Source organism: Chrysochloris asiatica, unplaced genomic scaffold (genome assembly GCF_000296735.1).
Source record: "Chrysochloris asiatica unplaced genomic scaffold, ChrAsi1.0 scaffold00072, whole genome shotgun sequence".
Lineage (NCBI taxonomy): Eukaryota > Metazoa > Chordata > Mammalia > Afrosoricida > Chrysochloridae > Chrysochloris > Chrysochloris asiatica.
The window spans coordinates 9,246,370-9,262,573 of record NW_006408590.1 but is presented as its reverse complement, the minus strand read 5'-3'; the positions used below and the strand labels follow the sequence as shown (position 1 = coordinate 9,262,573).

The window sequence follows — 16,204 nt, the reverse complement described above, 5'->3', positions numbered from 1 at the left end:
TATCAAAGAGATTGTCCGATGATTTCCGCATTCCGTTGGGTCACCTCTCTTTGGAATGGGCACAAACATTGATCTCTTCCAATCAGTCGGCCTGATTGGAACACAGTTAGCAGCAGAAATAGAACTAGATCCAGATATCCTGATTTATCACCAATGGCTTTCACTTACTTCATATTACACCTCCACATTCAGTCATTTTGGGCTCCATTTGCAATCTGTCTCTTAAGAAATAACTAGATGTTATGGCCCAGGAGGGAGAAAATCTTGTGAATCCAGTCACAAGGTTGGCTGTTTATGGCCTCTTCAAAAGTCTTCTGTCTTTTACCCCAATGAAAAATTTAATTTGCTATTTTTATCTAAATGGGGGCACAATCAAACTTAATAAAAAATTGAGCCCAAAATTCTTAAAACCTCCCTGTGGATATGGCAACCCAGTGCTGTCTATGCCCATTAATGTCTATTAAATTATCATGCTAAACTTTATACACACTGCAATGCCATGCCACCCATTCTGTTATGATAGTCACAATGCAACTCCAGTCAAGAGATGAATGTCACTAGTCTAGAGCCTTCTGAACAACTTAGATTCAAATGTAGCATTAAATTCAGTAAAAATTAGGCAGTGTGTTTAATGAATAGCTACATAAAGTCACTTAAAAATAACACATGCCTAAATCTAAAATGCAATTTAAATGAAGGAATACCTTGAAGAGCTGGGGGACAGATAATCAGTGTCTGTTGAAAAGCATCACCACAACCAAACTGCGCAGTCCCCGCCTGCAGAGGTATCCCATGGTGCACAACGGAGTGAGAGGATGTGGTTAACGCCTGAAATGAACAGTCAATATCACATTACAGAAAGCAAGATGTTTGTATATGTATATACCATATAGCTACATTACAAACAGAATTCAAGCGCACTTCTTAAAATCACAATCCTACAATAAAAATGGGCCCAGATATGAACACAAAAGAAAACTGACCAAACCCATAAATTTTAGAAACTTATACTACAGAACTAGAAAATCGTATGTTTTGGTAGCATTGTGGCATTGAAGGGCAGGTGGAAGATACTGAAGAGAATGAAGGAATTAAACAAAAAAGAGGAATTTTTTAGTAGGTATATTCTAAATGCTACCCTAAAGTATTAGAGATTTAATAAAATAAGCCACAGGAAGACCTCACCAGCACTCTAGGTTCTGCCAACATGAAGCAAAATGAGTAATCATAAAAAAAGAAATAAAGGAGAACAAACAGGATGGCGGATCGGGTAGACATGCAGTGAGGAGCTCCATCAGCAACAACACAAAAACCCAGACCAAGCAGGCTCAGGGGCTGGTGCCAGAACTCTGAACCACATATAAAGGAATAATTAGAAGGTTGGAAGGCTTACACAGCTAGGGGAATTTGTAGTAGAAGCAAGAAATACATTGCTTTCTAATTCAAGATGCTCAACTGATCCCGGAGTCACCATCTTGGGTGAGACCAAGCGGGGGATGGATCAGAACAGCCACAGACGCCTCACAGAACCATGGAGATAAAGGTCTGGACATTCTTTTTTTGTTGTATCTGTTCATTGGTCTCTCACTGGCTGTGCATCTCCATACTGGTAACTAGAGGAGGTACCTGAATGAGTAGACATTCTATCTCTACCCCCGAAGGATTCTACTACGCATGCGCACAGATCTCCTCAAAATTTAAAGTGACAGTTTCCACTTAAAACCAAACGGCAGAGCCAAACGGCCACATCTGGCCCTGAATTGTTTATCACTAGAAAAAAGGCCTGAATGGGGATTGTGAAGCAGGACAGAAAGACTAAAAAGGAAATCGGCTGAAAATTAAATCCTGAGTTACTTCACAATGACGAACAGTGGCATCTTGAAACTTCTCAGGAAGAAGACAGAAAAGGGAAGTCAATCTATTGATCACATCAATATGGAGAAAGTCAGAAAGCATAAAAAATATCAAAATATACACCCATCTAAGTATTAAGGCCACAGATAATTCCTAAATATGCCTAAAAAACAAAAACAGATGACCTTATCAGCACATGTCCAGAAACAAGATAAAGTAACTAAGGCAAATGAACTGGAAGCAGACCTACAACCCATATTGGAAGATGGGCAGGCTTTGGAAATGCCTGAGAAGGAATTCAGAAAAATGTTTAAAAAATTTATCAAAAACTATACAATGGAGTTGAGAAAAATAAGTCAGGAAAGTGCTACAGGAACAATCAAATAAGAGATAGATAAAGCATTGGAATCAATTCAAAACCTACAGAAAGAGGTCCAAACAACTAACAACAGGGTATCAGACATGGACAATACACTGAAAGGGCAAAAGAGCAGAAATGAAGAGATAGAAGCCAGAACTAGTGAGCTAGAAGATAAATCTCTCAACACTACTAACATAGAAGAGCAAACACAAAAAAGGATTTAAAAAAACCCTGAAGGCCTAAGATTCATGTTGAACAACATGAAGAGGAACAACTTAAGAATTATCGGCATTCTGGAACAGGAAGAATCACACAAGTCCACAGAGGAGATATCTGAAGAGCTGATGGAAGAAAATTTCCCTAACATTCTGAAACGCAAAAAGATAAGCATTCAAGAAGCTCAACGAACCCCAGGAAGGATAGACCCTAAAAGACAATCACCAAGACATATAATAATAAAGCTCTCCAAAATCCAAGATAAGGACAGAATCCTGAAAGCAGCTAGGGAAAAGAGAAGTGTAACCTACAAAGGCAAGCAAATCAGATTAAGCTCAGATTTCTCAACAGAAACCAGGCAGGCAAGAAGGCAATGGGGAGACATATATAAAACCCTGAAAGAAAAAAAACTGCCAACCAAGAATTTGATTGACAAAGCTGTCAATCAAATACGATGGTATAATCAAAACATTCCAGGATAAACAGAAGCTAAACCCCGCTATGAAAAACATCCTAAAGGAAGTTCTATGGACTGAGAACCAACAAGAACAGAAAAAAACCAGAGAATGATGTACATGGTAACATCACCCTGAACTCAATCAACAAATGGAACATTCAAGAACAGAATAAAATTATAAGAACAGAGGATCTGGGAGGTCAGTCTATGACCAAAACAATTACAATGTGAAAGAAGGTAAACACAGAGGAACAGAGTTCCAGGTGGTGAGAAGGTCAGACAGATTACAGGATAAAATAGACTACATTAAGTGGAGAGAAGAGTTAATGTAATATGAGGTAACCACAACAGTGGGGCTGGAGTGGGGCTTTAGTTCAGATGTTGGGGAGGGCAATATAAGAAGGGGGAGGAGGCAGAAGAACAAGATAGGTAGGGGAACACTAAGAAAGGTTTGCATGGGCTAAGTGGAACAGAGGTAAATAGTGATGCAAGCTCAACCTTGCAACAACAGGGCTCTGGGATACAGGGATCTAGGCATAATTTGAAGAGGGGAAATAATACTAAAATGCTTGACTGTCTTATGAATATCAGTTTCCCTTGCCTACTATTGTAAAATAGACACTTGAGTGGGATAGAAAGGAATGTTGGGAAACATGATTACAGAAGACTTGTAAGCCTGTCTTCAGCCTATAACTGATTGGAATACCTAAAAGGGGTTCTACAACTTGCCCAGTGAAATAGGCATCTTGCAAAGCCTTTACAGAGTATATATAGGACCTTAGGTGGAATCCTGAGTCCCATCCAGAACCTTATGAGGTGGGACATTCCCACTTGAAAGGAGAAGCAGACCAGCCTGGAACAGCTAGAGCAACAGAAGATACATCTTCAAAGAAAGGTCATCAGGAAAACCCCCCCAAAAAAAGGTCAGCTTGACTGGCTACTACAAGGATAAGCAAGCAGTTAGCCAGGAGGCCATCAAGGCAAGCAATCAACTTCCTTCAAGACAAACTCCTCTCTAAGACTGAAACTCAAAGGGAAAACATAAACAGGTATGTAAACTTGCGGGTGACCACATTGGTCTACTGGTGAGTGCAAGAGGGGGAAAGGGGAAAGGTAACAATGAAGAAATGGGCTGAGTTTAACCACAATCCATGGACTCCCATTGATCTGGAGATGAGAGAGAGAAGAGGAAGGGATGGTTGGTCCAAAGTGTGGTGAGACCTTGGGGACACTTGAGCCCAAGGACAAGGACATAGCCACAGAGGTCTAGAACTGAGAGTGAAGCATACAGCTGATATAAGTGAGGGGAGATGCATAAGAACACCCAAACTTGCAGACAGTACCCATTTGACCTAGCCTCAATGGCTTGATAATCAGAACTCGACTAGAGAAAGATTACAAAAAAAAATTTTTTTTTTTTGTTAAGGAAACAAGGGTACAATTTGATGAACTTGATCTATACTCATGGAGGTAGTAACTCTAAATACCAACACAGAGGGAAGGAGTCTTCACATCAAGTATCAATGCTATTCCCCTCTGTACACACAGTAGATACTGAAGGTCAACTTAGACATTGGCTACCTAAGATGAGGGGGTGATAAAAGCACGAAGTCACTGGCTTACAAGGTTTCAAGAGGGAGTTTAGTGTAAGAGCATGGGAGGGAAGAAAGAGTACCCACTGAATAGTTTTCATCTTGTCTAGATGGTTCTGGTGAAAAGAGATGGGGATAAGATTCATATGATTCAATAGTGAATAATTGTTACCATGACTAATTGCGACTGTCACAATTGTAAAGTTAGTTTTATAACAAAAACAGGGGCGTGGTTAATCTTACAGTCCAGAAACAGTGGACCCTAGGACCATCATAGGAGAAAAGCACAAGTAGAATGTGGGACCTTTTCCAGAGAAGCCGCAACGCCAGAGATGGAGGCAGAGATGGGGTCATGGAGAGGGGAGCAGCTGAGGACTCTAGATTTTTGGAAGAGAAGGAGTAAGAGCTGGTGGCCAGGAGGCAGATTAGCAGAATGTGCCCTTTGAAGGTGTAAATTATTATATATGCCTGAGAGGTTTTTGTTTTGTTTTGAAAAAACAGAAAGCTAAAGTGAATAGTTAACTGATGGTACATGGAGGGGATTATACTCATTGTAATGAAACAAGGTATATGATTTATGGAACATAAAACTGATGATCTGTCCTGTAAACTTTCACTCAATCCACAATAAAACCCTTAAAAAAAGAAACAAAGAAAGAAATACAAATTATTGTTGTTGTTGTTAAGTTCCATTGAGTTGGTTCCAACTCATAGTGACACTGTATAGGGCTTTAGAGGGGTGGCTGGTAGGTTTGAACCTCCAACCTTGTGGTTAAAAGACCAATGCTTATACTACAATGCAACACCAGGACTCCAAAATTAAATGATTGTTATTAAATACTGTAAATTCTTACCTGACTTCTTAGTGTGCCAATTTTAGTAAAATTTGCTGTCAGATTAGCAGCACTGCCTGAAGCAACTGGTCTTAAAAGTGATGTAATTTTATTATGATTATTTGTGTCACATGAATTTGGATGGGACTTACAAATATCCATAATATGAAAACAGGATTTTACACTGCAAAAGAAGAAAAGACAGGTTAACTGCATTATTTTAAATACTTAAAATTAATGTACATTCACAACATTTAAAAACCCCTTCCAAAAGAACTGTATCATTTGTACTTGGTCTGTTTATTTCCAATACTGTTTCTACCGAGAAATAACAAAAAAATGTAATTTCAAAGGAAGTAAAATATCTTCTATCTGTAATATTTTTTAAATACAGCAAAACAATAATAAACATTTTTTTGGTTAACAAACAATAATTTTAAGACGCTGACCCCCAAATAATTTCTCCCAAACTTCTAGAAACCCACAACTTCAAATAAATGCTATCAAGTGTGTGGCTGCTATATTAGGATATTTTTAATGTTGAGGGGAAAGCAGTTGGGCTTTATAAAAATACTAATTTTAAGGACAATTCACAATACTAGATATTGATTCATTCCTATGTCATCTTTATTCAGTCTTTAAAAAATATTTTTAAAAAGCAGTTTTAAATCACTTATTTTACTCCCTTCATTCAATACAGAAGAGGCCTGAGGATAAAGGAATTCAAGAGATTTGCCCAAGGTCTTCTGAATTTAACATCTTCTCTCTACTAACTCATTAAAAGTCCCCTTCTCTTCCACACCTCAGAAGAGAAAGAAGAGAGAAACGGAACCAAAAGAAAACAGATTCTAAGGCCTATGAAAACTGAAATATGACTTGAGAGAGAAAACTGTTAGCACTCTTTTTTATTATACGCAAGCCTGGCTGTAAAAGTAGAAATATAAAAACAAAATCACTCAAGTCTTTATTTTCAGTTTGGTATTTTAGAGGAGTCCTAGTGTAGGGCTAAGTGCAAGGTCGGCAGTTCAAACCCATCAATCAATCTTCGGAAACCCTAAATAGAGTTGCAATGAGTTGAAACTGGTTCAACGGCACTTAACAACAGCAACAATCACTTTGCAGAAAGAACATGACTATAATTCAGGCTTGTATTCTAGTTTTCCTGAGCTACTTTTTTGTATATGTGGCTTGACCAAGGCAGCTTAACATCTTTTGATTCAGTTTACTTTTATATTTTTATATTCAGTGCGGTGTGTGTGTGTGTGTGTGTGTGTGTGTGTGTGTGTGTGTATGGGGGGGCAGGAAGGAATGAGCTCTTTAACACACTTATTTTCTATAGACTTAAGATTATTTTTCCAGAATTACTTAAAACAATTTTTAAATAACCTACTGGTTGCTATGAGGGAAATCTAGAAGATGTTTCATATTAACAAAAGGATGGTTCAGAGTTTCAGCTGGAGTAATTCTTAAATCTGCATCAATCAGCAACATTTTCTTCAAAAGACTAACAAATTCTCTTCTATCCGCTTTCTCAGCCAAAAGATCACTTCCTTCCAAATCCATCACCGTGTTCACCTAAGAAATTAATATTTCAAGTCAACAAATAAAAAATAAGCCATAAAGGGTAAGACATGTTAAAGTTTCCCAATTAAAAAAAAAAAATTCATCTCAACATAGGAAAAAAACTGGAGACCATATCTGTTACAATGTTACAATACCTTCTGGTTCTTCCCTCTCCCCTCCTTCCAACTCCATTTGTCTGTTTCCCCGCCCTAAGCTACAAGGTGCGTAGTTTAAAGGACAACATGGCTTTTGATAGGCCAGAGCTAAATCACCCCAGCAATGACCACTCCGGTCCTGTTGAACCTATATAAATCCCCTCCCTTCCCGTTCACTCTCCCTTCTACTTCCTTCTTTCTCTCCTCCTTTCCGCCTCCTGCCTTCTCTCTCCAGCAGAGGTTATCTTCCTCACCCTGAATAAAGGTCTTTAGATGGGCCATTTGGAGTGAGGTATGGTTGATGAGCGGCACCAGGGTTGTTTTTCCCCTTTCAATATCGGGCTGAGAACTCAGGGTCAGCAGTTGGAAACTACCAGCTGTTACTTGGGAGAAAGATGAGGCTTTCTGCTCCCGTAAAGATTTACAGCCTCAGAAACTCTGTACAGGGTCGCTAAGAGTCAGAACCGACTCCACGGCACATAACAATAACAACATCATTATCTTAAACAAGAAAGAACAATTAAGCTTAATAAATGCTCAAAATGTTTTGAGATATTAAATGGGATTTGAAGGAGGAAAAACAATTTTTTAACTAAACAAATCTGCTTTTGTATTTTTTACTAAAGAACTGGCTAGTGTTAATTAAAAATCTAATCAAGACAAATGCAACATTTCCCTTTAAGACTAAAACCTTAGAATCAATTTTATTTGGAAAGCTTAAAAACAGCAGGTACTCAAAAGTTTTTAAAAAATTATTAACTGTTTTGGCATCCCTAGCATTCAAGTTTACCATCTTAAGCACATAAAATCCCCAAATCTGACCAAGGCAACTCACATGCACTATATCATCCAGGCTGCTGAATATGTACTTTCTGGCTTCTTTAGACTTCATGCCTGTCTCCGCCTCATGTTCTTCTAGAGTCTGATTGTGATATAGCCAAGAGAAACAATGTTGTTAATCACCATTTATCTATTTTTATTTCTATAACTTGGCACATTTAGTTTAACACACTGACTACTCTTAGGCCAGTAAAAGTTTCAAACTTTAAAAAATATATAGTGTTTAAGAAATACCACTTAACAAACACACACACAAGTGTGCGCAAAAACAAAAACAAAAAAGACCAGAAGAATTTGGTTCAGATATTCATGGGGTTTTTTTGTTTTGTTTTGTTTTAAAAACCTATTACCAAATTAGTCACTGAAAATTTACTGATTACCTAAAGATCCTAGCAATAAATTAGGTACTTGTAATATATTGTAAGGAGCTCTGGTAGCATAGTGGTTACGAATCGGTCTGCTAACCGCAAGGTCAGCAGTTCGAAACTACCAGCAGTTCCGCGGGAGAAAGATGAGGCTTTCTGCTCCCATAAAGATTTACAGCCTCGGAAACCCTGTGCAGGGTCACTATGCGTCGGAACCAACTCCATGCACACAACAACAACAATACATTGTAAATGGTCATATTCAGCTACTTCCCTATGAAGCTTAATAAAGTAGAATTGGAGAGAGCAGACAAAGCACACATACAAATAAAACTTTACTGATAAAAGTTTTAACAAACATAAGGTTTTAATTTATGCTGCTAGGTTAGAGAGTAAATTATGGGAATGCGTTCCTCTTAAACAAAGGGTAGAAATAAAAACTTAAAAAGGGAAGAAATGTAATAGACCAAAAACAATATGGAGGATATTATCCATGCATATGAGGCATCTAGGAAGTGTCTTTTCTAAACATTATCTATATTATTATTAATTACCTTTAATCTCCAACCAGAATGAGAAATATCTGTTTCTCTGCAAAAAAATCTTGTGGATTTTGTACCCACATTTAACAACTGCTCTCCTGGTAAACCTTGAGTCTGAGAAATATATCGAATCTGAAAAACAATTTATAACAGAAGGATTTTTTTTTTTTTCATGCAACAGACATTAAGTAAACACTTACTATATACATCAGTTACTAAGCTACATGTTAGACCAGGAATGAAAAGACAGTCTGTGTCTTAAAGAAATTCACAGTAGGAAATAAACTAATAAACAATTATAATACAGTGTTTTGTGTACTATGCACTATGAAAAGACAAGATAATGCTCAAATTGGGTCTAAAAGGACAAAAATAAAGAGTTAGCCCTGGGAAGGTAGAAAAAAACCCAATCTAGTCCACGGCCAGTATATTTATAAAAATGGAAAATAAAAAGACTATTCAGGAACTAAAACTACAGTTCACGGTACCCCTTTGGAATAACTAAACCACCTCTGAATTTTCTTTCGGTATTAACCTCAGTAGTCTCAGACTAGAATTGTAAAAACCAACTTGAATTGCCACTAGATGGTGTTCTGTTTCAGGATATTGTGCATGGCATAAATTGTAATATGCAAAAGGAAAAGGTACATTTCTAGCATTTGACTGGTACCTCAGTACTCCTTTAGAGATCAATCATGGGACTCTCCTACTTGATTATCAACTCTGTCAGAGCTTAGCAAGAGTTTAGCATCTGTAACAAAAGTATATGTTGGTGGCTGGATATAAAACTGGATATAGTGAGTGTCACCAAAGGAAGTCAGGAAGTATGGAAAATTTTATACTAACTGTCTTCTTTTTAATAGGTATCCTGAACATGAGGATGAGGGGAGGAAGAAAGGTGATAATATAAGAAATCTGGCATAAAAACAGGAATGTGAATGAGTACAAATTCACTTCAAGACAATAGATTAAAGCCAGTGATAACATATAATCAAGTAATTAAAATTAAATGACTTTGAGAGTACCTCAGGAACATCTAAGTCATCCAAATTAAGTACTTCTTTATTCCCTTTTGATATTGAAACTAAGCCCAGAAAATTAGATTTAAGGCTCAACATATTATACCATTATGCCATGTGTACTTTAAAATGTTTTATTTTCTATTTCTATCTTAAGTGTCAAATAATATATTATTCTAAATATAATTACTTTACACACTACAAGCCAATTTCAGAAAGACAAAATTCATTTTAACGTTAATTTTGACTAATATTTCCCACCAAAAAATAAGTTAAAAAAGTATCCAATAAGAAAGATACCATGAACCTTTTTCAAGGAATGAGTAAAACAAAACTGAGTAAGATAACAAGCAACAGTGTACAATAGCTCAAGCAAATATACCTGAAAACTATAATAAAGAGTGAATTTAATGAGGTAATTTTCTAGATTCTACTAGAATCACTGAAGTTGTGCGAAACTAGGCTTGAAGTACCATTCATTCAAAAGCAGCTGAAAATACGGGAAAGGGTTCAAGTGTCTGCGGTACTTAAGACCAATAATGGTTGTAGGTTTAAGACCAGGAGTTATGATGATTTTTTTAAGTTTTTATTCCTTGTGAGAAGTGGACATTTTATCTGAAGGTTGTCATCAAAGCAAAGCACAATTATTTAAGGAAATACAGTTCAGGCTTTTAGATTTCTATATAAAAATATCTGATAGAAAAACTGCTCCCAAGAGCATTACAGAACTAGTTTTTGGACCTTTGGGTTCTAATTTTATTTACAAAAACTTACCTCAGTGTTACATTTTATTAATGAAATATCAATTTAAGATCTTGAATTTAAATTTTATATCACAAGTTTGATCACTTTATTTTTTATAGATTTTCACATGTATTACACACCTGGTGCTGCACATTTCTATACATCTATTATTAATCTTTGTTTTTTAATCAAGTTTATTTAATTATCATGTCAGATATGTTACCTGATCATACTCCAAGGCTCCTGGGTAGAGCGGCCATCCAAGGAATAGCTCTGCAATCACACATCCCAATGACCACATGTCTATGGCTTCACAAAATGGCAACCCCAAAATAATCTCTGGAGCTCTATAATTTAAAAAAAAAAAAAAAAAAAAAAAAAGATCAGGGTGGTTTTCCTTTAAAATCTATGACTTATTTCCTTTGACATTCTAAGAAAGGATAGTAAAATGACAGAGGAATCTGCTTCTATTTATAATAACTTTACATTTTTCAGAATTCTTTTTGAAATCCAGTCACAGTCCTGAATTAAACTGAAAAGGGATCTATGAGCACCACATTGTTATGATAAAGTCTCTATACCATAATTACCCTACCTTATAGAAAGTTTCATTAACATAACCGCAGAAAGCATAGATCTCATTGAGACTAGGTCAGCAGTTCAAACAGGATTGCTATGAAACAGAATCAACTTGACAAAACTTATTAACAACAGCAACAAATGGTGACCCCATGTGCCAGACTGCAAAGCCATCTGAACTGCAAGATTGGCGGTTCAAGCTCACCAGCTGCTCCTTGGAAACCCTATACAAAGTCGCTATGGGTCAGAATCGACTCAACAGCACTAAACAACAACTACATATGTGTCACTGTAAAACTGTGCTCCATAAAGTTTGAACACAATAGAAATAGCAAACTGGAAAGAGAATGGCTAAGTATTAAATATTTAAGGCATCACTAGAGTTGAAAATCAGACATTCAGGGATAAGACTAAAACAATACAAAAACTCCAAAGGCTGGATCTAGGCCTTTAACTTCAAATACCACAATGAATATTCACAAAGTTAGAACTTTAGTTATCCAAAAGAGATAAAACCAAGCATTTTGACAATTGGAGGACTTATTTGGAAAAGAAACTCCATAAAATATGTCACCCTCAGACAGATTATGTTGCTATATCATATGGCTTTCCCATGAAAAGAGCAAAGTCCTAAAAGAACTTCCACATACAAGTGTGTAATTACAAAGGATGCCATACAAATCTCATAGTAATCCTAGATGAAACCAAGAACTGGGTACTAGGGAGTCTCATGACTACTGGATGTTACTATGAGGGTGTGTATATTATATATACTATATGAATGTTTATATATAATACATATATGCATATATATAACTACTTATAGATACAAATATTTTAAGTGATGAGTTCACACAGATATATCCAATTCTAATCTAATGCCACAAGTTCATTTTAGTTTTCTCCCTTTTCTAATCCTCTTAACAGACTTTCTTACTTGGTCAATTATCTAAGCCTCAATCCAAGTCCTACCAGTCAGCTAATTCACTGCTTGCACTGCTCAGGCTCTGACACCTCATGCTAGACAATTCCACAGTAGTTGACCACTGCCTACATTCTTTCCCCAACCTCAACTCCCTTCTCAATCCTCCTGGGCTCTCACACGCTGCAATGGCCTGCCGTCCATGTGGATATGCCTCTTTAGCCCCACCAGGATGCCCACATGCACAGACACACCCTTCTCAGAGGCAGTACATCTCCCCACAGTGTAGACAACCTTCCCAAGCTCCAAATACCTGGTATTGGGCCACTGCTGCCATAGATGATCCCCCATGCACATGCCCAAATGCACACTCTCCTCAACCAGCTTGGGCTCCACCATTCATATATTGGTATACCTATTGTAAGTGTCATAGAATTATGACAACAACCTTAAAACAACCCTGTATAGGGCTCCCAAGAAGCAGCTGGTGGTTTGTGACCTGTGGTTAGCAATCCAATGCTGATCCTACAGGACTGACTTCTAGCCATAAATTTTTGGCAGGTGCCAGTAAATTGTGTCTTAGCAAGAACCTCCTATTTCCAATTCATTCAAGAATGCCATACAGATGAGGCTAGTGGGACTCCTGCTAGATTCATAAACTTTATACAAATTGGTTATAAAAGTTAATAATGGAAAACTTCTAGAGCTATAAAGGAATTTGGCAGATTGCCGAGTACAAGGCCAACAAATAAAAATCAGTTAGGTTTCTATAGGCAAGCATGAGAAAACCGAAAGAGAAACAATTCCACTTAAAATAACATCAAATAAAATAAAATCCAGAGATGTGGAATATTTATAGAGCGAAAGCTATAAGACACTGTTGAAAGAGATTAAACAAGACTTAAATAAATAAAAGATAATAGTGCATATTCATGGATTGGAAGACTAATAATGTTAATATATCAATACAAAAATATCCATACATTCAATGCATCCCAATCAAGATTCCAAGTCTTCTTTACAAAGAAATAGAAATTAAACAAAAACAAACAAACAAAAACAATACTTGAATTTATAGGGAATGGCAAGAGGCCTCAAATAGCTAAAACAATGTTGAAAGAGAAAGGAAGAGTCACACTTTCAGATTTTAAACTTGTGGTGCTGTAGGTTAAGCACTGAACTCCAAGGTCAGCTTGAACTGCAAGGTTGGCAGCTCAAACTCACCAGCCGCTCCTCAGAAACACTATACAGTGTAGCTATGAGTAGGAAACAACTTGACAGCACTTAAGAGCAACAACAACATACTGCCTACACTAATCAAAACAGCATAGATAGAAGCAAAATCAAAATGAATAAAGAACTAAATGTACACACTAAAACCATAACATCCTTAGAACAAACAGAGGTGACATTATCAGGCCGATATTTCAATAATGGATTATCTAATACACAGAGCTTCAAAAAGTTGGTGGAAAAATGGAATTCTTCATATAATAGCAAAAGCACACACAGCAAAGGACAAAATAAATCAATGGGACCTCATAAAAATTAAGAACTGTTTTTCATCAAAAGACTACCAAAAATGTGTAAAGACAAGCTACTGGTATCTTCAGAAAACATATATACAACAAGAATATATATATATAAAGCTGACAACAACAAAAAGAAAAACAAATCACTCATAAAATGGACAAAGGATCTGAATACAAATTTCACCAAAGGGGACTTTCTAACGCCTACGAAACACATGAAAAGACGTTGAGCGTCATTAGCTATCAGAGAGATACAAATGAAAACCAGAGTGAGATACCATTTCACTCCCACCAGGAAGGCTAAGAATTTAAACAACACACACAAATAACAAATGTTGGCAAGAAGATGGGGAATTGCAGGGGGGAATGCAAAATGGTACTGTCATTGTGGAAAACAGCATGGTGTGCCCTCAAAAAATTAAAAATAGAACTACCATATATGATCCAGCAATTTCAATCCTAAATATGTAACCAAAAGACTTGAAAATAGAGACTTGTACACCAAGGTTCATGACAACGCTATTCACAACAGCCAAAAAGGTAGGAACAACCAAAATGTCCATCAACAGATCAATGAATGAACAAAATGTGGTACATATATACAATGAAATTCTACTCAGCCAGTAGAAGAAACAGTCTTGATAAATGTTACAGTATGGATGGATCTTGAAGACATTATGCTGAGCAAAAGAGGCCATGAGAAGAACTTGAAGGAATCATGCTGAGAAAATAAGCCAATCACACAAAATTTCACTTGCTCAAAAAGACAAATGCATAGAGATCAGAGTTTATTAGTACTTATCAGGGGCACATATTTTCATTCGCCTCATATGCGTGTGAACGTTAAACAATGAATAAGGAAAATAGTAGAAGAATCGATGCGTTTAAATTACAGTATTGGAGAAGAATATTAAAAGAACACACAAATCTGTGTTGGAAGTATAGCCAGAATGTTCCTGAAAAGCTAGGAGAGGAAGAATTCATTTCTCATACTGTGACATGTTAACAGGAGGAGGAGGGACTAGTCCTGAGGCTGTTTCAAGTCATGATTAAGTCCACTTAATCATGGTAGCGTAGTGGTTACAAATCGGGCTGCTAATCTCAAGATCGTCAGTTCGAAATTACCAGCTGTTCTGCAGGAGTAAGATGAGGCCTTCTGCTTCCGTAAAGATTCACAGACACAGAAATCCTGTGCAGGGTCACTATGAGTCGGAACCAACTCCACAGTACTTAACAACAACAACAATCATGTTTGGTTAAGTGGAAGGTCAGTGAAAAAGAGGAAGACCCCTCAACAAGATGAAATGATATACTAGCAACAGCAATGGGTTTAAATGAAACAATCATGAGGACGGTACAGGACCTGACAGTGTTTCATCCTATTGGGCATAGGTTCACTATGAGTCAGAACCGACTCAATACTATCCAACAACAAAAATCAAGGGTGGGTAGGAGGGGTAAAGAGAGGTTACCGTAAAAAAATCACAGTGATTAAGGGTAGGTTTGTACAGTCAATTATTGTAATTGCTGTCAATGAGTTGTACACCTGTAAAAAGTTGAATTGGTAAAAGTTGTGATAGATGTATAGGCTGCTAAGGTAACTTATGTACAAGCCCCGTATGGGATTTGGTTCCTTGGTTTGAAGGTTTAGGGTCATTGTTTAACAGCCTAGTAAACTATCCTAATAATATGCTTAGTGCTTCGTTCTACCTCCTAGTTTATTCTGTAGTACCTGCAATCTTAAAAGCTTCCAAGCAGTCATCCAAGCACACTAGGCCTTTATCCTCCTGGAACAGAGGAAGAAGGAAGAGCCAGGACTAAGCAGGAGGATATGGAATGGGTGACTAACTGCTTCTTTTGCCATGACACCAGAAGACCTTGACCTGACCTTTTGGGTCCGAATTAAAGGTCCTCATCTTTATGCTCATGCTACCATATATCTATGTACTATCGCTATGAATTGGTACCAACTCGATGGCACCTAACAACAACTATATTAGTACTGACCACCCCACATCATTATTTTTCTGTTTTACTGAGGCACTGAGATGGGGGAGTAGGAGTAATGAGTTGGGGCTATGGCTAGGCCTAGGGTTTCGTGTAGTGTTAGGGTTTTGGTTAGGACTAGGGTTTGTGTGAGGGGAAGGGGTTGGACTAGGCTTTAAAGTTAGCTTTATTTTTTTGCTTGAAATTTACTTGATACCCTCTTCATTTCTAAGTTCTATATCATTTTCCTCATTTTACCTTGTGGGGTTTTTATTGGTGTTGTTGTTGCTTCAAACTGGTAACTCTGATTCCCTATTTTTCATCCTGTAGATTTGCTTTGCTTTGGGTACGTCTTTATCTGGTTGAGTTCTGGGTAATATTTTCATGTATGTTAATCTTAGTTTATTGTCTGCTATTATTGGTTCTCTGTCCAATGAACTCCCTTTAGTAATTTTTGTGACACTGTTGTTGTTGTTGTCAGGTGCCATCGAGTTGGAACCGACTTATAGCTACCCCATGCACAGTAGAACGAAACAATATCCGATCCTGGGCCAACCTCACTACCGCTGCCACACTTGAGTCCATCAATGATGCCACCTGGCCAATCCATCTCGTTACGGGTCTTCCTCTTTTTCTCTGACCCT

The 16,204-nt window shown here is 37.2% G+C and overlaps 1 protein-coding gene across 2 annotated transcripts in view; it reads right to left on the bottom strand.

The window, feature by feature from the left end:
* HIPK3 (homeodomain interacting protein kinase 3) overlaps positions 1-16,204 on the bottom strand; it is a 67,405-nt gene that overhangs the window by 7,734 nt on the left and 43,467 nt on the right. For both annotated transcript variants that reach the window (XM_006864875.1, XM_006864876.1), the window contains exons 2-7: positions 10,765-10,888; positions 8,791-8,910; positions 7,867-7,953; positions 6,704-6,888; positions 5,335-5,497; positions 705-828 (exon numbers count right to left, since the gene is read on the bottom strand). In XM_006864875.1, the coding sequence (XP_006864937.1) occupies positions 705-828; positions 5,335-5,497; positions 6,704-6,888; positions 7,867-7,953; positions 8,791-8,910; positions 10,765-10,888 (803 nt within the window). The remainder of the gene's footprint in view (positions 1-704; positions 829-5,334; positions 5,498-6,703; positions 6,889-7,866; positions 7,954-8,790; positions 8,911-10,764; positions 10,889-16,204) is intronic.